Below are 23942 nucleotides of genomic sequence, written 5' to 3' on the forward strand. Positions count from 1 at the left end.
TTTTTTTTTTTTGTCTCGAGGCTTCCATTTATTTGTATACTTATACTTGAAGTATGGATTTTGTAGACAATGTACAGTTGTGACTTAATAGCCAGCATGGTATTTTCCCTGTAGAGTGGAGGTTTTAATGTATTCACATTTAACACTGTCACTTGGGCCAGATTCACATTTACTGGCTCCCTATTGGTCATTGGGGCTGATTCACATTAGCTGGCTCCCTATTGGTCACTGCTGCTGGATTCACATTTGCTGGCTTCCTATTGGCCACTGGGACCAGATTCACATTTGCTGGCTCCCTATTGGCCACTGGGGCCAGATTCACATTTGATGGCTCCCTATTATGGTCACTGCTGCCAGATTCACATTTACTAGCTCCCTATCCTTGTCTCCTGTCTTTCATTCCTGTTTCTTCTGCTCTGTCACCATTTCTGTTAATCTAGTTTTTAAATTTCTGCAGTTACTTTCTGGCTGGTGAAACTCTGCCCAGCACAGTCTGTAATATCCCTGGGCACACTCTGTGGAGATTTATTTTACAGTCTCAGTTGAGGTTCCCTCTTCTCCAGTGTCTCTAGACTGTGTCAAGTTCTCATATTACGAGCCAGCACAGCACTGATCCCTTGAAGCTGGAGTTATGGGCTGTGAGGTGCCTGACCTGAGCCCTGGGAACCAAACCCAGGTCTCTGCAAGAGCAGTATGTGCTTTTATCACTAAACATCTCTCCAGCTCCAAGAGTGACTTTACTCTCGAAGCTTGCTCCTTTTGGGCGCAGGGAAATGGAAGTTTAATCAACACCTCTATGTTGGTGAGGTTTGAATTCCCAACTCCAGGCAGGAGCTGAAGTCTCTGCTCCTTTCAGCTTTCTAGTTATGGCTTGTCCTACTGTGCTCACCAGCATCCCCCCAAATCAGGAGCCATTAAAGCACCCATGGGATTGAGATACAGGATTGGGGTGGGGGTGGGGGAATTGCTTACTCCTTTATGAAATGTCTGCCCCTAATGGCCACACACGTCCACAACTGCAGACTTTATCCTCTGACCTCTCAAGCCACTGCAAGTGTGGTTTTTGTCCCTGAGTCCCTGCTGCTCCTTGTGGATGGCCAAGTGTCCCCAAGGAAGGGTCCATACAAGGGCTCACCCAATCCACTTTGCTTCCTTCCCGGATTAAACTTTCTCTACTTTGCTTTAAATTGTTAGCCTCCAGTCTTGCCCGTCCTTGGGAGTGGACTCTGTCTACTGCGAGCTTTTCCATCGCTGATGTAACCGAAACCCTTTCACCAGGCATTTATGGTTTTGTTTGTGTCTACATATTAAGTGGTTCCTTTCATCTTCTTGAATTCTTAGCTCATTAATCCTGAAGGAAATCTCAGGAATTTTCCCCATTCCTTTGACCTATCATACACAGCACACTTACAGCCCAGCATAATTGACAGCAGGGAGGGAAGGCTCTTCCTTAGAAAGTCTGCTTTGCCTCCCGACCGACCAACCGACCGACCGACCGACCGACGCCACTTGTTTATCGAGGCAGGATTTGCTGTGTATTTGTGGTTTTCAGCTGGTCTGGAGTGCAGCCTGTAGACCAGGGTTGATCTTGAACCTGCAATGATCCTCCTGTTTCTGTCTCCCCAGTGCTGGGACTGCAATTGTGTCTCACCATACCTTGGCCAACTGCAGGCCACAGTTTATGTCCGCTCAGCCCCCACGGAACTCATAACTTCCCATCTATCTTTCTCAAGCTTGCTCCCGTTGCCCCACCCTCTGACAGCTCTCCACCGTGTTTCCGTTAAATTCTGATGCCTGAGCACTCAGGTTTCAAAGTCACCGTCACTGAAGGGCTACAGGGGACAGAAGTGTCTTCTCCCTGACAAGTCCTCACAGTGACCTTCTAACTTTAGTACTGTGCTGGTTATTTTTATGGAGCTGTGACAAAACAGCTCAAAGACACAAGTTAAAGAAGGGAGATGTTTATTCTGGTGCACAATTCAGAGGGTTCAGCCCACAGTTTCACCCTGTGAGCCTTGGCAGTGTCTCAGGACAGCAAGTGGGTGAGAAGGCTCTCATATCACAGTGGACAGGAGGTAGACAAAGGGACAGAAGGGACCAAGAATAAGAGATTTTCAGTGATTCCCTCCATGTGAGTTGCTAAGTCCCAGAGCTTATGTCCCCAAATCTTTCCAGATAGTGTCAGCTGGGGGTGACCAAGGGTTCAAAACCAGAACCTGCGGGAGACATTTTCTTTTCAGACCATACCTAATATCTCAGAATGTGACCTTGTTCTGAGATCGTATCCTCAGAGAAGTAATCCTGTTCAAATGAAGCCATCGGGGTGACATCTAAAGTTAACAAGCTAGGCCTTAATTGGCATGGCTGGTGACTTTACAGAAGGAGACCCAGAGAAAGGTGTGTGTGAAAAGGACATGCTGTGAAGGCACGTAGAGAGGACGGACAGCCTCGTGCAGCCGAGAGTGAGGAAGTCAGGCCAGGAACTCAGGGAGATGTCCCTTACAACTGTCAGAGGGAGCTGACCTCCCCAACTCTTTCCTTTGGGACTGGTGCTCTCCAAAACTGTGGGAAATACATTTCTCTATTGGGTTAAGCCATCTAGTCTGTGATATTTTGTAACAGTAGCCCATAATGGGCATGCCTCTCCAACAAAAAGTTGTTCAATGTCTTAAATTTTCCTTCCAATTCACACCCGACTTTGTCTCAAGACTATACATTCCTAAGGTAGGTTTTTAACTTAGCCTTTAAATAGGACAGCCTTTCTGATCCTCAGATTTCTCATACCTAGTGTGTAATGTGGGTAGAGTGTCCCTTCTTATACCTATAAACTCAAATGACGGGTATATGCATGTATTTGTGTATTGGGTATGCATGTGGTTGTGTATGTAAGCACAGTAAGTATATACATAGACATGAATAGGTCTATATAATATTGCATACAAAAATGTCTACACTACCTGTGTCTAAGGCATGGGAGTCTTAAGCTCCCCACCACAGTGTTCCTCTTGCCTGAGTGTATCAGAAGGTCAGGAAAGCGCTCCAAGAGACTCCAGGCCCACAGTGCCCCTCTTGTAAGAGAGCCTTGTAAACCCAGCTCTCTGTTTCCTGTGACTTGAGTGGCAACCATGACGCAGATGACAGAGGAAGTTAGAGGGGGTACCGAGGAACTGATACCACCAGAGGGCTTAAACTTAATAATGCCTTGCATAGCCTACTTAATTTTTATACATTAGAAGAAATAAGGCTCTGGGGAGGGAGTGGAAACCAACATTTCAGGGAGTGGATGTTATAGAAATATAACGGAAGGAAGAGGGGATCACTAGCAGCACGTCAAATTGCATGAGTCAGACTGGTGTCTGGTGAGTGAGACTTTAAAATATGTAAAGTTAAGTACAACATTCTGATGGTTTCCCAACACATTTCCGATGCTCTTTTTATCTGTCTGTGAAACGAGACAGATGAAAATTTGTTAGGCATTTCAAAGACTGCTGCTTTCATAATGATCAATCCTCTTATCAAAGAATGATTGAAACGCAACTAGCTTACCAACAGCTTACCCTCTAGCTGTATACATTTTTATCTAGTCCAAATGGTAAGCAAAATGACTAACTTCTTCAGCGACTCTACCCTTTCCAGTTCTTTAGAGTGCCTCCAGATGGCATTAAAACTCTTTCCCTATTATATTCTGAGGCACAATTTAAAATTAGCAACATTTTCATTATTTAGGACTGTCATGTTTATTATTTCTGAGAAAGCACAAGGAAAGCCATTAGAACATTAAAGGGATATGCATATATCCCGAGAAACACAACCTATAGAGATACAACATCCAGCCACTTTGTGCAGAATGCAGAGCCATTCTATAGACGGAAAGAGATCTTGGACAAAATAAGAACATGATATTACACTGTAGACTATGGCTGCAAATGAGGGGCACTTCAGGTAGCACTGAGAACACTGATCCAGAAACAGAGACAATCACAAAGTCACTTCTATAATAAAACATGTTCCAGTCTTCAAAAGTAATAAAATTAAACATTTTAATGCGGAAGCCTATGATAGATCATGATTAAACACTCATGTGTTGGTTTGTGCTTCAGTGGTGTTGAATATTGGTATATGAGATGATGATGATGATGATAATAATAATAATTAATAACATTATTATTTGACACTGGGCATGGACTCAGTGGCCTGGAACTCACTAAGTAGGCTAGACTGGCTGGCTGCTGAGCCCCACGGATCTGCCTAACACTGCCTTCCCAGTGCTGGGATTACAAGCATACCCTTGTACCACATGCCCCAGCAAGTGTTTAACTGTCTGAGCTCTGGTACCTGAATTATATATCATATTAACCATTAAAAACATACTTATGTTCTTTCAAGTCTGAGGGAAAAAATTGTAATGTAAGAACGAGGGACAGGTACCTTCTAAGTGTCTTTTCTCATCTTTAAAAAAAACGCTTTACTTAAAAACATCAATGAACTCTTGGGATCTCGGTGATATTTATAGTTGGGTTTGTCACATATTTCAGAGGTGGGACTGCGGATGGCAGGCAGGCTTTTTAAGCGACTTGGGCACTTCATAGTATGTGGCATGTAGGACAGAATGTCCCCCAAGCACATGTGCAAAGTTCTGCAAATCTTATGTCAGTGTTAAAAGTCTGCAGCCAAATTTTAAAGGGCTCATCTCCATTCTCCCCAGTACTCTCTAGTCTAATTATATTTCTACTTTATAAGGAGGAACATTTGCATTTGCAAGATCCCTTTTCTATGCTAAAGCAGGAAAAACCTCAAAATGCGTCTGTACCCGAAAGCATTTAAAAAGGCATTATCATGAAAAAAGAGAACCGTGGGCCTCCTTTCTACTCTGATTACCACTATTACAGGATACTTGCACTGTTTCATTTTATAAGGCATATTAAAGAACAGTCATCTCAGAGAGGAACTGGAAAGACACTTACGAAGTGTTCGACGCGCCATTGTCTGGACTCTCTGGCTCCGCATCAGCTTTCTCTTAAAAAAAAAACAAAAAACAAAAACCACCAACATCAGTTTCAGAGTTTTTAAGATGTAAGACTAAACAGACTCCTATGCTCCTATTAACAAGCTTTCAAAGTGTGCAGCAGGAGGCTTCTAAACATCTTTTATTGTTTGAGAACCGAATGTGAAAAAAAAAAAAAGATTTCGCTTTGGCAATACAATTGCCCAGGCACAGGGCCCTGAGAAGGTACCGAGGAGCTATTTGCAAACAAGCAGAGACATGGAGTGCAGACCGTGCCAGAAGATGAATATCTTACAATGGAATCAGTTTCTCTCCACTACGTTTTACAGAAAGTTGAAGGAAATAAACTCATTAGCGCTGTACATTCAAGGCACGCTCAACTTTGGTCCCTTCTGCTAACACGAGCCAAATGGGGTCAGGCTGAATTAGAACTTGGAGAGAATTTCACAAAACCGTGATGCCATTGTCAGGAGATGTTGAAGAATTTTACCCCCTGGACAACTCTGGCGGCAGGTTTTGGGGCTCCCAATAAAAGCAGAATACGATATAAACCAGAAATCCCTTCTGACCATCTGAGAGGCAGTGAATGAACATTTCTATGCGACGTGGCTATTGGAGGTTTAGTTTTAGGAGCTTGGAAGCAGTCCAGAGTCTTTTCAAACAGGCATAAGGTAATACTTAATCCTGGACCAACTGGCGGTTTGAAATGTGCACCCTCATTTTGTAAGGAGCTCTTCTGGTTTTCTGGCAATGGAAGGGAAGGGCTGCTCATGCTATGGTACTGCTACAGAGGGCTCTACGGCACCAACCCAACAGGAAGGGTTGAGGTGCAGGAGATAGCCAGTGGCAGCAGCTAAGCTTCCTTGCATTCATGGCAGGCCTGACACTTCCCAGCATCCTTTGCTTCTGCTTAGCCCCTTCTACCCAAACACTGGACGGTGATATCACTTGTCCTTGTGGTCATATCGCTTTGGGAACAACCTCCTGGAATACACAATGAACTTATCTGTCCAAACTGAGCTCCAAAGCCTACTCTGTAGTTGCTTGAAGGAGATTAAGCCATTTTGAGGAAGAAAAGACAGTTATATACACATAGCTCAGATTCAACTGTGGTGTGTGTCTATATTGTGCTAGAACACTCAGAAGAGGCAGCCAGCCACTTAGTCCAAATCCCATTCATTAAGAAGGGGGGAAAAAAAAAGCCACAATACCTACGTGACTAGTTGGTGCCCAACCCAGGCGAAACATGTTCAGATAAAAGCAAACATGACAGACAGGCTTGTTCTAACACACCGAGTTTTACATTACATTGCATCTTCTGGGCGGAACTGTGGTATGCTCCTTTAGGAGACATGTAAGGTCTGGTCAAGGCACCTGTATGCTGGAAAATAACCTAATTTAGCCCTTTCCAGAATCATATTCCCAGAACAACCACCATTCCTGCCAAAATCCCAAAATACAACCGTGGCACCTGTGTTATGTAAGATGGAATTAAAGGTTTAATTCTTATATACATTGACTCTCCTCCCTCCCCCAAGTTTAGAGAAATGGGAACAGCTGCCAACAGTTATACTGAGGCACCATTACAATGGAGGATATCAGACAGGATCAGCAGTACTAGACAGTAAACATTTCCAACTGTTCCAGTCAGAAAACAAGGAATCATTATAAGATAAAGAAAGACCTCAATCAGGCATCTCCATGAATGTTTTACCTTGACCAATAATCCTGCCAAGGAGCCAGGCTGAGAGGATCCAGGTTGGATTGCACATGGGGTCCAGGGACTGGAGGTGTTGTGGACTGGCGTCAGCATGGGCACAAAGCCGCAGCTCATTATCTTTGCTCTTAGCAGCATTTATGTTGTGGCAACAGGGCAAACAGAAGAGGTTTGGACGAATAGGAGAGATAACATGGGGCCAAATGGGACATGCACAGGAGAAGTCCGATAGTGGGTGTTCTCGGCAACTTCGGTGCCAAAGGGACGGGCACTTTCTGGGGAGAAGCAAGGCCCGGATTGAGACAGGAACTGCAGTTTCTTTTCCTTTTTCTTTTTCTTGTCTTTTTTTGGGGGGGGCCTGGGGGGAAGCCTCAAGCAAATAAAACCCCCAACTTCTTTGAGAATTTAGGTGATGCAATTTCTGAAGTCAATTTGAAATGTTCAGGGCACAAGCTACTGAGAATCATCACAGCTTCAACCAGGCCTCCAGGGAAAGCGACAAAGGGCAGTCAGAAAGCCTCAGGATCAGGAGTTTGCAGGTGGCTGCTTGTGCCCCACAGAAAGGACTCATAGGAGTCACCTTACATTAGCTCTTGGATGCCACCACTCTCTTTGGGGGGAAATCTGCATTGTTCATTTAAAAGTAAGGCAGAAGGTGTACAGGTTGGTCCTTTTGCACAGGGGAGTAGAATTTCCGAGAAGAAAGAGGGAAAGGAATCACAGAAAGCAGTGTACAGATATCTGTGAAAATGCATTCAGATTTATGCAAATGTATATAAAGATATTAATCTATACATTCTACATCTATCTATCGTGTGTGTGTGTGTGTGTGTGTGTGTGTGCCCCATGAGGGTGGGGCATGTATACCATAGCAAGTATGTCTGAGGACAATCTCTGGGAGTTGGTTCTCTCCTATCATCTGGGTTGTATGGTAGATCTCAGGCATTGAATACAGGTCACCAGGCTTGGTAAGAAGCACTTTTATTCACTGAGTCATCTATCTATCTATCCATCCATCCATCCATCTATCTATCTGTCTATCTATCCATCCATCTATCTATCATCTATCTACCTATTATCTATAATCTATGCATCTATTATCTATAATCTCTCTATTATATAGATTATCTATACACATAGATAATCTATTATCTACAGATTATCTATATCTTAGATAATCTCTGTGTATCTATTACTTATAGATATTATCTATGCATCTATTATCTATATTCTGTTATCTATAGATTATTTCTCTATCATTTCTATATATCTTCCTTCCTTCTCCATTGATCCACCCACCTATCATATATTATGTGTGTATGATACACGTTTTCAGTGTTACAAATGCCTTCTGATGCAGTCACTAAAATGGAAGTAGAAGACTCTTGGGCCGAGTGCAGCTTAGAACTTTTAAGGTGCAGTCACTATAGAGATGGATAGAGTTGAGGCATGAAACAGATCGATCACCTGGCGGGTCATTTAAAACATGATAAAGCTTCCTTTATAAGTGATTATACACACTGAGGGCTCCGGTGTGCCTGGTATTCTGCCTGGTAGAGGTAAAGATAAAAAAAATAATCTGATTCCCATTCCTTTCAAGATAGCGCGTGCCCTGCTGGGTCTCATGGGAACAATCTTCCTGACAAAGAAGAGTTTGGGAAGGGAATCAAATCGACCTGTGGGGTCCATGGCTTTCTATGCCCAGTTGTTGTTCTGGTTTGATGCCTTAGCTTTTTATTTTGAACATGTAGTTGGGTGGAGAGGGAGGACTGCAGGTGGGGGAGGATGAAAATGCTCAAAACACACTGTATGAAAAGCTTAAAAATAATGAAAAAGCACAATATAAAGGAAACGCCAGCGGGTGAGCGGGGTCTAGCAAGACTGTGATAAACTGTGCCTTGGTTCTGAATTTTTAACTGAAATGTTAGCAAAATTACTAAAATACTAGAAAAGATTTGTATCCCTACCCCAATAGACGTGCAGTATGCTGAGATTTCTCTCAAAAGAAGACTCAGCCATCCTGTGACACTTCCCACAATTGTAATCACCTGTAATTCAAGTGCATTTGGGCAAGCAGCAGTGACTTCACCCGCTTCTGTTACTTGTTACCCTGCAATTACTACTCTAAACAATGTATCTGCTTCAGATAACATTTACTCCCATTCATGTAATAAGCTCTCCCTCCGTAATTTTCCCTAATTCAGTCTTTACTTTTAGCATTTCTTGTATGTATTCACGACTGTAAGTATATTTAATCTTTAATTTCTCACATTAAAAACAAAGTCAAAGATTTATCTGCTCCAAAGAAAAGACAGAACGTAATCTTCTATTTCTTGACTAATCTGTTTCTTTTAAGAATAATTCTGTGTTTTTATTTCATGTGTGTGGATGTTTTGCCTTCTTGCACATCTGTGCATCAAAGGAGTGAGGTGGCTCTAGAGAAAAGTGTATCAGCTCTCTTGGAAGTGGATAAGGACAGTTGTTAGCTGCCGCGTGGGTGCTGGGAACCAAGCAAGCGTTCTTAAGGCTGAGCCTCCTCCGCAGCTCCTCAGCTTCTGTTTTTATACAAAGCACATTGAGGAGGCTCACTCATGGCTCCTTTCCTCCCTCCCTTTCTTTCTCAGCTCTAAGCAGCTAGATCTTCCCTTTTATGCTGTTAAAATTTAAAATAGTCATATTCTGTTCAATCATAATCATGAACAAACCACTGTCGTTAATACAAATTAAGGAATTATTGGATTTGCTTATAGGTCAATTAGAGAAATTACAAAGCAATCATGAGCACTTAGAGTCTAATATGAGTATTAGATAATAACGAACAGGGCAGTGAGGGCTGACCCATGCAGAAGGAGGTCAACGCTTGCGAATTTATGCCAAATGCTTGTCACTCTTACATTCCACTGCTCCATGGGTCAGTTCTGCTCAAGTAAAGGCCAGGCCAATCTTCCTAAAAGATTGCTAAACAGTATGTGAATTTACTTTATTTAATTTATGTGAATTAATGCACATAAAATGCGTAGGTAAATGATTTGGGAACAGTAAAGTGTTTTTAAAAATTAAAATGAACTATGGAAACACCTTCCAGGTGGGAAACAAACAATATCAAATGGTCTAGATCCCCCAGAGAGCCTCCAGTGGGTTCAATCCTCTTTCCTAGCCTGCTGCCAAGTAGCTAGAAAGAAGATTCCAGTTCAACCTTCCTGTTCCTTTCTGGATAGACATACCACTAGGTACACATTCCCTAGTCACTGCGGTTTCTCACTTTATACGAATGGAACTGTACTGCAGTTCCATGGTCCTCTGAGTCTTGCTGTTGACACTCAAGAGCAGGCTTCTTATGATCAGCCACCAGGATGTGCATAGCCTCTGGCTCCAGAGGTGTTCTGTGAGCTTCTGAGCAGGCGGCTCATGATGGGCGTTGATGTTTGTGAAGGGTACGTCCCTGGACACCATTCCAGGGGCATTAGGAGCTTTGGCAGGAGGGCTTTCCTGCCCCCAGACTGGTAAATCCAAATTGACGGTCCTTCAAAGGTGCAATGGGAGCTCACCGCGTTGCCTGCATGTCTCTGAGAACTAAAGAGATGCAGACTTTGTACCGACTCTTCTGTGCCATTTTGCATCACTCACTTTATATTCACTGCAGTGATTCATTGTCTCAATACAAATGGTGAGTTTTTAAACACAGATTATAAGCCTAAAATAATAAGATAAAACATTCTGGGGTAAGCCTTTTACTTCTGTCCTGGCATATTTGACCGAACTATGCTTTTATCTTTCTAGAAATGATATTGGCCAATAGTTTCCTTTGACATTTTCATATTTACTGAGGATATAGACAAGAAACCTCATTACCACCTTCTAAAAGCACACAGTTTTACTGGCCTCTTAAAGACACTTGAGGTAATTTTTATACACGGTGCAGAGGTAATTTCATCGTTTCTCATTCTAAGTATTTGGCACTAGACACCTGCTTCTCCACACTGACCTACAGTATTAGCCTCAGTGGGACTCCAGTTCCCATGGACTCATGGTCCGTCACCCACCTTCCCTGGCTACTTTCATTATGAAGCTTTGCTTTCAATACTGATACGGCGAGGTTCAAACTTCGTTCTGCCTGTAAAGTCTTACCACGCTCATCTTTTGCTCTATAAATTGGAGGCCCAGCTTGCAGACTTCCATATATGCGGAAGTTTGAAACTTGATGGGCACTGTACCGAATCTACAGTTCAATGTGTAAAGAATGCTAACCTGTGCCTTCGAATGCTAGGTCATCTGTAATGTTTCTCAATAGTTTGTTAAAACTTCTTAATTAATTCTAATCATCCATCTGTGGGACTTTCAGTGTTCTATCAATATGGTGATGATCGCACCACTCCGGGAAACGAGTTCGGGGATTTGCACCCGAATGAACACTTTTCCCTTTTCTTAGTTTACAGCTGCGATCAAGGATTCTACCCTACCCGGTCCATTTGAACTGGCACTTTTGCTGAAGCTTTAGAGGGTGAGAGAAATACCTGAACAGAATCGGATAAAGATTCTTCCTTCCAGCCTTGGGTAACCGTTCCTGGGAAAGACTTGGTCTTCCATTCCCAACTCAATTGACATTTTTCCTTGAATTACATATATTGAATTTTATCAAGTATTTTCTCAATGTCTTAGATTAAACATATTTTCTCTTCATAATTACCACAGAGAATTACGTAAGTATTTGAACAGAATCTGATTTTGAATTACTAGGACAAATAGGACTTCTTAATTATTACACTTTGAGATGTATTTTATACTTTGCTAGATTTAATTAGCAAACATAGTCTTAGGATGCTTGTTTACTGGGATCATTAAGACATTGGTTTACACGTTTTCTTTCTTGTGCAGATCTTGTAAAGTTTTGATACCACAGTTATGCTGGCCCTAGCAAGCGGGGAATGGCTGCCCTTCCTACGAGGATGTCCAAAAGTGGGTGCCAGCTCATTCCTGGGTTTGGTGGAGTCCTTGGTAGAAAGCAACCAGCTTTACCATGCAAAATGATTTTGCATTTAAAAATAACTGAGCCATTTTTTAAATAAAAATTTTAAATAATTTTTAAATAAATGGTTGTAGGTAGGACTGCTCAGGCTAGGTGTGTAAAATTTTTATATAAAATACGTAATTTCTAAAATTAGATAATTATAAACATATACTATGACAACATTAATTTCATGTAGTTTTGCTTTTGGTTACATGGGATTTTGAAATAAAATATTTAACTTAACTATCTGTGGACAGCCGCACAAGGGAGCCAGGAGGGTGCTGCGTCTCCTGGATCTGGGATTCCATGGGGTTATGAGCTGGAATGGCTCTCTGGTCTTCTGCAAGAGTGGTACCCAGCCTTAACTGTGAGGCCATCTCTCTACCCACCTAGATTTTTCAGTTGATTTAATAAGCTCCCTCAGCTAACTGCAGCTCTATGTCCACGGTTTGCTGACTTCCATGGCTACGCTTGTGAGATCAGCTTGGGCGTTTCTTTCTTATAAACAAAATGTATTAAAGGGTACGCAAACCTTTCCCTCCTCCATGTCTGGCAGTGAAGTGCACGTGCGGGCTTCTTTCCATTCACCTCCTCATGGACCTTTGGGTTAGCGGTCCATGTGGATAATTCTCAGCTGCCATGTGCCCCTCCCCTCACCCTGTTTTGGGAATCCCAGTCAGGTGTGTGGTGATCTTCCCTGCCTCATCCCTGGTCTTTTAAATTCCACGGTCTGCTTTTGGCTGCCCTAAGCTGCATTCTTCATAATTTCTTACGTTCAGTTTCCTCTTTTCTCGAGATTGATTTATTTATGTATAGGAGAGCTCTATTTGCATATATGCCTGCAGACAGAAGAGGGCCTCAGATCCCACTACAGATGGTTGTGAGCCACCATGTGGTTGCTGGGAATTGAACTCACTCAGGACCTCTGGAAGAACAACCAGTGCTCTTAACCACTAAACCATCTCTCTAGCCCCAAGTTCACAGTTTTGATTCATTAGTATTTTTTTTTCCTCAACAATTTTCAGTCTGATATTAAACCTCCCCAAGGAAAATTTAATTTCTATTTTTTTTAATTTATAGAAATGTGTCTTAACGTCTTCTTTTGCTCCTTACCCTACCTTCCATCTTTTCTTCTATTTCTGTAAGAGAGCTCACGTTATGGCCTTTACAATTCTAATGTCAGAATTCTGTTTTTACTCAATATGTGTACAGTCTTTGTTTCCCTTTTACACAAAATGTTTTTACACAAATTGTGTACCACTAAAATTCTTTTTGCGGGGGGGGGTGCTATTTAGTCGAGGTTTATTTTTTGACCTTTTTTCCCTGGTGTTCCCAATGAACTGGACCTTGGTGCTGAATTTTTGGTTTTCTTAGCCTTCTTTGATCTTTCCCATCTGTGCATCAGAAAAACAATGAGGGGTTTGATTGTATATGCCAGATTTGGGGCTGCAACCACTGCTTATTGGTTTTATTGATCCTATTTTTAACTCCTGCCGTCATTTATGCAGCACCCACTTGTTTTTCACAGTGATCTCTTGCTCTTTTCTATGAACACATCGTTTACAGGTCTTCCTGCAGACTCCTGCACTTGAGCCTCTGATTTCCTTGCCTTGAATGACACAGCTCTCTGAGGCCATGCCTCCTCTCAGGGCTCACTGCTGTTCACTCTAGGGAGCTGTCCATTTCTGCATCAGAACAATGATGGAGCTTTCTAGAACACCCGTGCCTTGGGAAAGAAGGGCTGATGTACAAGACAGGGATGTTGCCAAGAACTTCACAAGAGAAGACAGAGCTGTAGATGAGCCGAGAGCCCAATACCCCTCCCTTCTTGTTCCCTAAGAAAAGTAGGGATACTTTACTTTGGGTGTCCAGAATTTTTGGTTAATCATCTTGCTGAGAAAAGTTGCTCCCCTCTCCCATCACCGGATTAATCCCACTTCTTGGATCTGGCATCATCTTAGAGCCTACTCTGTTGCTTTCTAGGAGAGCTAGCCAACTGTTCATCTTTAAAGCAAATATTACTGTAGTTTGGGTTTTCTGAGCGTTTTGAAAGGAAAACAAAATGGGAAGTTTATGTGTGACTAGCTCGGTTGGGGAATATAGGATGACATGTGTGGAATAGGCCAGGTGTCCATCATGACCACCCAGGCCTGTTTCGCTGTGTTTCCATGGAGACCTAGAGCCCGCCCAGGGGCTCCCAAGGGATCTTTTCCCATTCCAACACGTACTCTCTGTTGATTCTTCTGTGTGAGCTGTAATTTGGCTGCTAAGGCTGTGTGTCAGAAGGGGCCCATCTTTCTGTTCACAAGGTATCACTCTTTTCTGTACTCAGGGTGGCTGCTGACTTAGTCTCGTTTCTGTAGTGTCATGGTCATTGAGTAAGGATTCCAAAGGGGAGGGGAGGAAGCACTTAAGATCAAGTCGCTGCCATCTGAACAGGCATGCTCCCAACTTATAAAACGGGGACCTACACCATGTGCTTTCATACAGCGGCACATTTAACATCTTAGTATTATAACACAGAAGCTTATTAAACATTGAGTAACTTGTCACAGGAGAAGAAGACTTACTAGTCCCCACAGGTGGCTATGTCCCAGAAAGCCCTACAGAGGGTGGTATACGATGCCATGTGCCAATGTTCCCCCTAGTGACCATTTTCTACCTGTGCATGAATTGTATGGTGCTTCCCAGTACAATGCGTGGACATCTTTTCCCTCTAGCTCTCCTGCCTCACAGATGTCCAGGGGATGAGTCTTAGTTCCACAGACACACTCAGCAACGCCAACTGACTTTCTCTTCCTACAGAGCTTCCTAAGTAGCAAAGGCTGTTCCCAGCTCACTGGCTGCTCGAGAAACATACACAGCCCATTCAGTCCTTATGAGCTTGCTTTTAGGACACAAACAGGGCAGCTGATGTATTTTTAATGCCCCAGACAACATTAATGCCAATTTGTAAGGGCCAAGGAAGAGAATCAAACTCCCTTTCATAGAGTGCTCCCTTCTTGGACGGCAGAGCTCATGTTCTTCATTAGCCCCTGGTTCAATAAGGACACTACTTCCTATCTCGTCTAGTCTGCCTCTTTCTGGAGGAAGGCACAGTATATTTAGCAAGTGTGCACTTCCTTCATAACGTCTAAGGTCATTTATTGGGAAGCCTTCTGATTGGATTTCTTTGCCTATTCATTTTCTTCTAATTCAGACATCTTGTTCCCTGCCGTTTGATTTGTTTCTCTCGTGTATACCAAGGACTGGCAGCGCACAATATTCTTTCTTCTAGGATCTCTTTGAAATGCACTCTTCTATGTTTTTGGCCAGCTCTCCCCAAAACAGCCACACTCAGAGCCATCTTTAGGCCACGCCACAGGAACATCCACTCTCCTTCTTGATTCAGTTCTTCGGGCGCTTCTCTGAAACTACTATTTATGTTCCCCTCCCCCAACTCAGAAAGCAATAGAGAGACATCAGAAAGGGACAGAGGCATTCTTACTTGGATTACTGTGTCCAGAGGATACAAGTTGCGAGTCCTGAAAAGACAAGAAATATCAATGAGTCCCAAAGCCGAATACACGATTAGATCTATTACTGATCTATTGCTCATGATGTGGAGCCAAGTCCCCACGCGTATCTCCTGCTACTCTCACGAGAAAACATTTACACAAATGTGCTCACCAGCATTCTGGGAGCACAGTTGACAACTGGAGTTGTTTGTCATTATTGAAGTTTGGTTATGTTTCATCGAGGTGATAATTCATAATACAAAACAAACATTCGGAAACAAAAACGCTCAGTGGCGTGGAGAGCACTGTTACCGTGTCATGCAAACGCCACCTCCATCCAGGCGCAACGTTTTCCTCTGTTTAACGTAAAGCCTCTGTTTAAGCAGCTTCTCCCAAGGCCTCTCCATTGTCCCCTAAGCCCCAGTAGCCACTCACTTCCATCCCTGTTCCCAGACCTTTTTATTCTGCACATATCATGCACATGGAGCCTCAGAGCTTGTGAGCTTTTGAGCCTGGCTTCTTCAGTTAGAATGCCACATTGGAAGTGCTTTTTTGTTGAAGCAGGTATTGGTATCCAATCAGTATCCATCTCTCCCCTCCTTTTCTCCAACCTCTGAACCGCCCCTCCCATCTTCCTTTCTTCTCCTCTTCTTTCTCTGTCAAGGTCTCCCAATACAGTCTACACCAGCCTAGAAATCAGAATTCTACCTAACAAGAATTTTGTGTACTGGGATTGTGGGTATGTGCTATTGCTGCAGGGTATTTGACCACACTGTGAACTCTGGAATTGTGTTGTTTACTGGAACAACCTGTTTCTAGTTGTGGTGTGGCTCAGCCTTAACACCTTTAATCCCTCTGGCTGGAATGCAGACACACCCTTAGTACACATCTTTAATCCCAAACAATGAACCTAAAGTTAGTTTGTAGAAAGCAGCCATGTTTGAAAGTGATGTCTACTTGAGTGGCAGACAAAGTGGCGAATCAGAGAAAGACTAGACAGAACAGAATACGCCCAACTTTCATGAGAAGAGAGAGGAAAGGGAAGCTACTGGAGAGGCAGTGCAGAGAGAGAGGAAGCAGTTTTACCTGGAGAGTTTTATAGAGAGACAGGTTGCAGAGAGAAAAGCTAGACACAGGGAAAGACAAGCATGAGCCAGAGAAGGAGCCAGAAGATTAAAACAGATTGCCAAAGTTAGGATGAGGCCAAGCAGAGCCACTCAGAGGCCAAGAGAGAGTCCAGATTGAGTCAGTTAGATTGGAGAGGAGTTTGAGGAACAGCTGAGATGCATCAGCCAGCCAAAGAGCAGAAGGAATAAGAAAGTGTGAGCTTATTCAGCAGTAAGTCTTAAGAGCTGAAAACATTCTAGGCCTAGAAAAGATTGTACAAAGGCCAGAAGCTTCCAGGACTAGGCCTAAGTTAGTAGACAGTGGCAGTGAGCCTCAGAAATGACAGTCCCAATGGGTGAATAAAGTCATTCTAAAGTGCTTCCATTCATTTTTAAGGATGAATACTATTGGATATATAAAAAGTTATTTTATGCATCCACTTGCCGATAGGTGTGTACAGTGTCTATATTTTGTGAGCAACACTGCTATTGACATGCGTATACTGGAACGTAGCTTGAAACCCTTTTTTGTACATACCAAGAGCTAGAACTTGGGGTCTTACGTAACTACGGTTTTGAGAAGCACTAAGACCGTTTCCTGTAGCAGAACCATTTCCCTGCCAGCACTTGTTATTCTCAATTGATTTTGAGTCAATTTGATTTGATTTGAATTGATTCCATTCACCACACAGGCCATCTTTGTGTGAGCTAAGTGGTAGCTCCTTGTGCTTTTTTTTTTTTTTTTTTTTTTTTTTTTTTTTTTTTTTGCATTTACCTACAAATGTCAGGCATTTCTCCACGTGGGAGATGGCTATTTTCATTCTTGAAGAAATACCCACTCGAGTAATTAGTTTTAATCTAATTATTCACCTTTTTGTTATTGTGTTGAAAGGTTCCTCATACAGTTGGTTCTATACCCCATCAGATAAACGGCCTGCCAATAACTCCCTGATTCCTAGTCTTTTTCTTATTACTGATAATGTTCTCTGATGCACAGAACTCTTACATTTTATTATATTTATTTAAATTTTCTTTTGTTGCTCATATGTTGGGTATGGCAACTTAAGAGTCTGTCACCTAGCCCAAGGTTATGAAGGGTCAACTTTGCGTTTTCTTTATGAAATTTATGATTTCCGTTTCCAGATTTAGCCACGACTACATTGCATTAATGTCTTTGAACTTAACTCATTTGCCTCTGAATGTACCCTACTCCAAATACACTTAAAGATGAGGCCGCCGGGCTCATCCTGACTGGACACACTCTACTAAGCAATAGTGGTCATCGCACTGTGATAGACATAAAGATTATTACATATAACCATTTACCTGCAAGGGCATAAATCCAGTGTCACTCTGAATATTCGATCGAGTTACTAGTCAGGTAAGTAGAGATTGAATCAGATTTTACTTGTATTAAAATGGAAATGTACACTTCTGTCTTGAGAATTGTATTTTTTCTTTCTTTGAAAACCTTTTTTTTTTCCTTAACATAAAATATGAGTGAACTGAGATGGCAAGAGTGTAAATAAAATGTGAAGCAGTGCATATGATCTAAAATGCCTATATAATTCTGATGTGTAGAATTAAAATCTAGTGAAATGGAATTAGCTACTATTACATCATGTCACGTGTTTCTACAAAAGTTTGGTCTAGCAATGCAGTTGCTATAGGGAAGGGGGAGTCATTTAATCTGACCGGTGATATTCAAACCCTAGTAAGAGTGTCTATTTTAGAAAGGCACCTCTCTGGAATGGTATAGAATATGCCAGTCTGTTGGGTCGAAGCTGGGTATCCTGAGACACGCCCAGGACCTAAGCAACCCTTCTTAGGAACCATGAGCTATTTACCTGCAGAAGAACAAGGAGTTTTGTTCTTACTCTGAAACTCAAGCTTTGGAAAACTGCTGTGTGAAGATGAAAGAAATACACTGCTCTTCACGGGACGGGCTGAAGCCTCGTCTGCAAATGACTTTGGCCTACTTTGGATAGATTCTGAAATTTAAAAAAAAAAAAAATCTTTATTTGTGGACCCAGAGTTAAGGACTCCAGATGGGTTGGTGTACTTTCTCAATTAATTTAGAGTCTATATAGGGGCTCGAGTGTGCTTTAGTTTTAATTTGCAGACAACACTATGAGCCTTGATTAGCTTCTCTGTTGTGTGTAGGCTGTGCCTCCGGGCGTGGGGGTGGGGGAGTGGCGAAGCTCACCATCAATGGAAAAGGATGGTAACTGACATGGATTTCAGGACTCAGCTCATCCTCCTAAAAAACGGCAGCAAGGCCTTTCCTGACTGTCTGTCCACACTAATGGGGATAAAATGTCTGCTTGGTGATACATCCTAGAGCTCATATAATTACTACTGGCATTCACTCCTCTTAAGTAAAGAACGAAGGTAAGCTCACCGTTGACCTGAATCTTCACTGCTACATCCTAGAGGATGAAATTTTAGGTGAAAAACCCTCTGAGTAATGACTTATTTTTTTCATTTTGCAGGGGTAGAGGAAGCGAAGCAGAATATGCTTAAAATAATTGCTAGTTAAAAATATAATAAAACACCGCCGAAGTGTTCTGTAGAGAAGGTAGAAATGAACTCAGACTTTGTTCCTTACTGTGCTGATGTCTACTGCCTGGTGCACAGACCGCCAGATGTTAGCTCAAAAAATACTAACTCATTAGACTCCAATATTCCCAGACTGCCATTCTCTGGGTAGGAATGATATCGCCTTATTCTTTAATTTTTTTTCCCCAATGTGTGTGCGTAGGTCAGACAACAATTTCTGGGAGTCTATTCTCACCTTCACCCGTATTTGAGGCAGGGTTTCTCATGATTGATTGTGTCTCTGCACTGCATGTACCGACTAGCTGGCCTGAGAGCTTCCAGCTGACTAGCCTTGTCTCCTCTTCCTGTTGTGCTGTAGGAATGCTGGAGTTTCAGATGCTTAATACTGATGTGGCTAATTTATGTGGACACCAGGCTTGCAGAGCAAGTCCTTTTACCTAGAGCCATCTGTCTGGCCCTCACCATCATTCTTAATGCCAGTTGGCCCTGCATGTCATTAGTCTGTTCTTAAAGGCATTAGCTTCTTTAAGACACAAGGAACCACCTTAACCCTGAAAAAGGACCTGCCGCCCTTCCCTGTGTAGTTAGCTGTGAAATCCCGGAGGTCTCCACAATGTGCAGACTGCTCCTTCTACAGGAAGCCAGGCTGGGTCACAGCACAGGGAGATCACCACTTTCTCACAAGGGCCCAGAAGCCGAAGTCCTTTACATTTTTGTGTCCATGCCAACTACCCAGACACCAACACATTGTAGCTTCTACCTCAAAGGGTGCCTCTCCCTTGTGATGACCTTCCCCTGGCAGCTGCCCGGGGATGGGGATACTAAGCCCTTGCTGGGCGCTGCTGTTCCCACACTCTTCTCAGCCGTTAGTTAGGCTACTTCAGTACTGTGCCAGTGCTTCTCACTACTTCATGCTATGCCAGTGAGTCCAGAAGGGATTCTTAACCGGCTGGAAGTGATGCCAAGAAGCTGTGTGAGGCTTCAGCTGGTGCGCTCTGACCTACTTTCCTCTCAGGATATGGGCCTCCCTGGCATCTGGTTTCTGTAATTCAAGGATGACTCGCTCTCTGAGATCTTCCTGACTCTCAGGAGACCTTCTCTTTTCCTCCTCCTCCTCCTCCTTTTTTTTTTTTAAATTTTCAAGCATATGATTTTAAAAGGAAAACTATATTAAGGTATGAATGTACATATTTTAAAAAGACAACTGATAATGTCATAAAATCTCACTCTTGTGAGTCTTAATCCAAGCACGGTTCCACGGTAATAAACAAAGTTCAGAGAACCGGAAGAAACAAGTTGCTGTCATCCCATATCGGAATTTCCCTCAAGTTTATGTGATGTCTCAGGCTCACACTCCAAGTGTGTCATTCTGATGGTCAAGTGCACAACGGCGAGAATCAGCCCTTATAGCTTTAAAGGATGAGTTTAGCTGGGACTAATTCTGAAGTTCCAACACCTAAACTGTTACTCGGAATCGTGGGGATCCCGAAGCCCCTGAAATGTGGTACTTAACTCACAAGTGAAACAAACTAATTAATTTTGCCCATGATAGAAATAACTAGGCACGTGGTATCCAAGAGAACCCTTCAATGAAGTACTGTGATAAATTGTGATAAATATCCCATTTCATAAAAGGCACCATGCCCTCCAAATCAAGTGAGGCCACCTTCTCTCATGGGCTCTTTGATGGTCAACCACAGTTATCAACTTGACGGGATGAGCAGCATCTAAGAGACTAGTAAAATACACAGCCGGCCGTGTCTTTGAGACATTTCCACGGGCATTTAGATGAAGAGGCTTTGACTTATGGAGGGATTGATTTCTGGATAAATGAAGAACATGGTGGAATTATTAGAAAATGATGCTATAGTTCTGGAAGGAGGTAGTATGCACTCTGGTGAGGGCATAGCTTTATAAAACATTTTATTTTATTTTTTATCATTTTAAAAAATGAAGTGTGTGTGGGGGGCATATTGCTAGGGCACATGTACTAAGGTCAGAGTTTAACTTGTACAAATCAGTTCTCTTCTCCAATGTGAGTCTTGGCGCTAGAACTCCTGTCCTTCTGTCCTCAGTCTTGGCAGCAAGTGCCTTTGCCTGCAGAGGCTTCTGTGCTGGCCCCAAGCAATCTGTGTTGCCTCATTCTGCATCTATGAGGCTCAAGTTGACAAAATGGAATTTATAGTTAATTTAAATGTTTCTCTTTGAAGTGAATCATAGAGCTTCCCTGCAAATTCCCATTTGGGGTTGTGAGGAGAGAGCCAGCTACCCAGAGGAGATGTGTGATAAAGTTCCCAACTGTGGGCGCTTCCTTCCACACAAGTGAGTTCTCATTCTCCTGGTGAATTAGAGAAAATGGCAGTCAATTCTCATTTCTGGAATGATGTTAGAATTCTACAGAGCACTTTGAAAACCACTCAGCAAGAATAGTTCCAGATGAGGGCTGGATAAGTCCCCCAGACTTATTACTCCTGACCACATAAACTGCTCCCGAGACACCACTGGGCTTCATTGTGTATCCCTACCCAGACCAGCAAGCATACTGCATCCTCCAGTTCTTTATTTGCATTTCAACTTATAAGACTGCTGCAGAATGGGGGTGGGAGGGAGAGGCAGGGCGGATTCATTTTCTTCTCTCTTGGCTGAAGTACCTGGTCAGGAATGGCAGCCAATTTACAGGAGAGGTGTGCATTGTTTTCTTTACCAAATCCAATTACTTTTGAAATTTGAAGAAAGGGGCAGAAACGCCGGGCAGTGTTTGTCTAGGGAACCGTGACTCCAAAATCAAGTCCCCAGAGGACAGAAACAAAAGCCAGGCTCATTATCAGCTGACTCTGCTCGGTATATATTTTTTTAATACTTAGACAAAATGAAGAAATTCTCAGAAGTGTTTAGCTAATTAAATTAGTGACACTGGACGTTCAAAATGTGCCGTAAAATTGACTTCTTCTTTTTGGGAGAGCAGATGACACCCTTAATCTTAATAAGGTCTTAATTCCATTGTTTACTAGGCATTTTGAAGATTTTTGCCCCTCAGATTCCATACACAGTTCTCATTCAATAATCCATACATGAATAGTCTAATCAATCAGCGGCATTGTCCAGCTGTCAAGATATTAATTAGCTGAGACTGGGGTACAGAGAGAAGATCCTTAGGACTGGAGTCGGCAGAGCCAGTACAGAAGCAACTGCCTCCCTGGGCTAGGCTGCACTCGCCTCCAGCACCACAGTCTACACTACAGCACAGAAGCGGCAATGTCTACTGCAAACGCTAATAACTCTCTTTGTAATGGGCAGAACCCTGGCACCCTTGAAGACGCTGCTGCTGTTAGTTCCAAGAGTACGCCGCCTCACCTCTGGAAAAAAGGCTGTGACAGATGGAATTCAGCTCATGATTCTGAAGTACGAGTTTATTCGGGGAGGCTCAATATAATTTCAATATTCTGGATGAGACAAAGGAGGGGGTTAGAGGGAGTCAGAGAACACAAGGCAGGCAAGGATCTTAGCAAGGATCCTTCCAGAACTCAGCAAAGAAAGAAAGCAAGTTGTCCCAAAGAGCAGCGCCCTGGCCTGGAACCTGATTTCAGTCAGTGAACCTGGCCTCAAGGCTCTGCCCCATCCCCAGAGTGGTGAGACAGTGAATTGCATGATACAAATGTGTACATGACACATGCCATTGCAGACACTAAGTGTGCAGCAATGCTACAGCACAAGCCAGAAGGGACACAGACTCAGCTCACCATAAGATCATACTCTCAGGGAGTCTGTCTGAGAGAAGGCGTTAGTAAGACCACTCACACCCTGCAAGTAAAGCAATTTACATGCTCACCCTAGAGACGAGCACCTCGCAAACCCCTACAGTGGCCCTAAATAAGACCGTTTTCATTCATGTTTGAAATCTCTTCCCTTTCAATATGTAATAGGATATTTTTCAGTAAAAAAAAATTAGACAACTTTTAGCTATTTGTTATAAAATTTGGATTTTTCCCAGGTGCGTCATCTCCTGTGAGGTCATTTGGAGCATGATCATTTTGTTAACACAAATGTACCTTTTGCCTCATCCTTCCATGGCTACTTCAAGCCCCAGAAACTACCATTCTATCCTTTGCTTCTGTAGGTCTGATGATATTAGATCCTACATAGACTTAGAATCTTAAGTGATAATACAATATTTATCTTTTGGTTTTGGCTTATTTCATTTAGCATGTGCACACACACACATTTACACACACCTGCACATTCTACATAATAGACCCGTATAAATGCACCATGTGTGTGATATGTGACATACATGTATACATGCCATATATGTGAAAGGTATGAATGATATGTAGCATAATATGTCAGAAATACAACTGCAGTTAATATTATAATGACTTTATCATACACTTAAGATCTGCTAAGAGGAAAGATCTTTGTGCATGTGTATATGCATCCATGCATGCATGTATGTATGTGCGTATATAATTTTCCTGCACATACATGTGCACATTGCATATGCTGGTAACGGTGTACCTTTGGAGGTCAGGAGACTACTTTCTTTTTTTTTTTTCAAGTAAGAAAAGATAATTTATTTACTCTAAATGGTTTTCTTTTTTTAATTTTCTTTTCTTTCTTTCTTTATTTTTTATCAGATATTTTCTTCATTTACATTTCTAATGCTATCCCAAAAGTACCCTATACCCTCCCCCTGCCCTGCTCTCCTAATCACTCACTCCCACTTCTTGGCCCTGGTGTTTCCCTATACTGGGGCATATAAAGTTTGCTAGGCCAAGGGACCTCTCTTCCCAATGATGGCCGACTAGGCCATCTTCTGCTACATATGCAGCTAGAGACACAAGCTCTGGGGGTACTGATTAGTTAATATTGTTGTTCCACCTATAGGGTTGCAGACCCCTTCAGCTGTTGGGTACTTTCTCTAGCTCCTACATTGGGGGCCCTGTGTTCCATCCTATAAATGACTGTGAGCATCCACTTCTGTATTTGCCAGGCACTGGCAAAGCCTCACACGAGACAGCTATATCAGGGTCCTTTCAGCAAAATCTTGCTG

General features: G+C 42.7%; 1 protein-coding gene across 2 annotated transcripts in view; it reads right to left on the bottom strand.

The window, feature by feature from the left end:
- Aff3 (AF4/FMR2 family member 3) overlaps positions 1 to 23942 on the bottom strand; it is a 442217-nt gene that overhangs the window by 135158 nt on the left and 283117 nt on the right. For both annotated transcript variants that reach the window (XM_029480447.1, XM_021160510.2), the window contains exons 8-9: positions 15218 to 15254; positions 4965 to 5016 (exon numbers count right to left, since the gene is read on the bottom strand). In XM_029480447.1, coding sequence (XP_029336307.1) covers positions 4965 to 5016; positions 15218 to 15254 — 89 coding nt within the window. The remainder of the gene's footprint in view (positions 1 to 4964; positions 5017 to 15217; positions 15255 to 23942) is intronic.

The sequence above is a fragment of the Mus caroli genome, chromosome 1, assembly GCF_900094665.2.
Source record: "Mus caroli chromosome 1, CAROLI_EIJ_v1.1, whole genome shotgun sequence".
In the NCBI taxonomy this organism is placed as follows: Eukaryota; Metazoa; Chordata; class Mammalia; order Rodentia; family Muridae; genus Mus; species Mus caroli.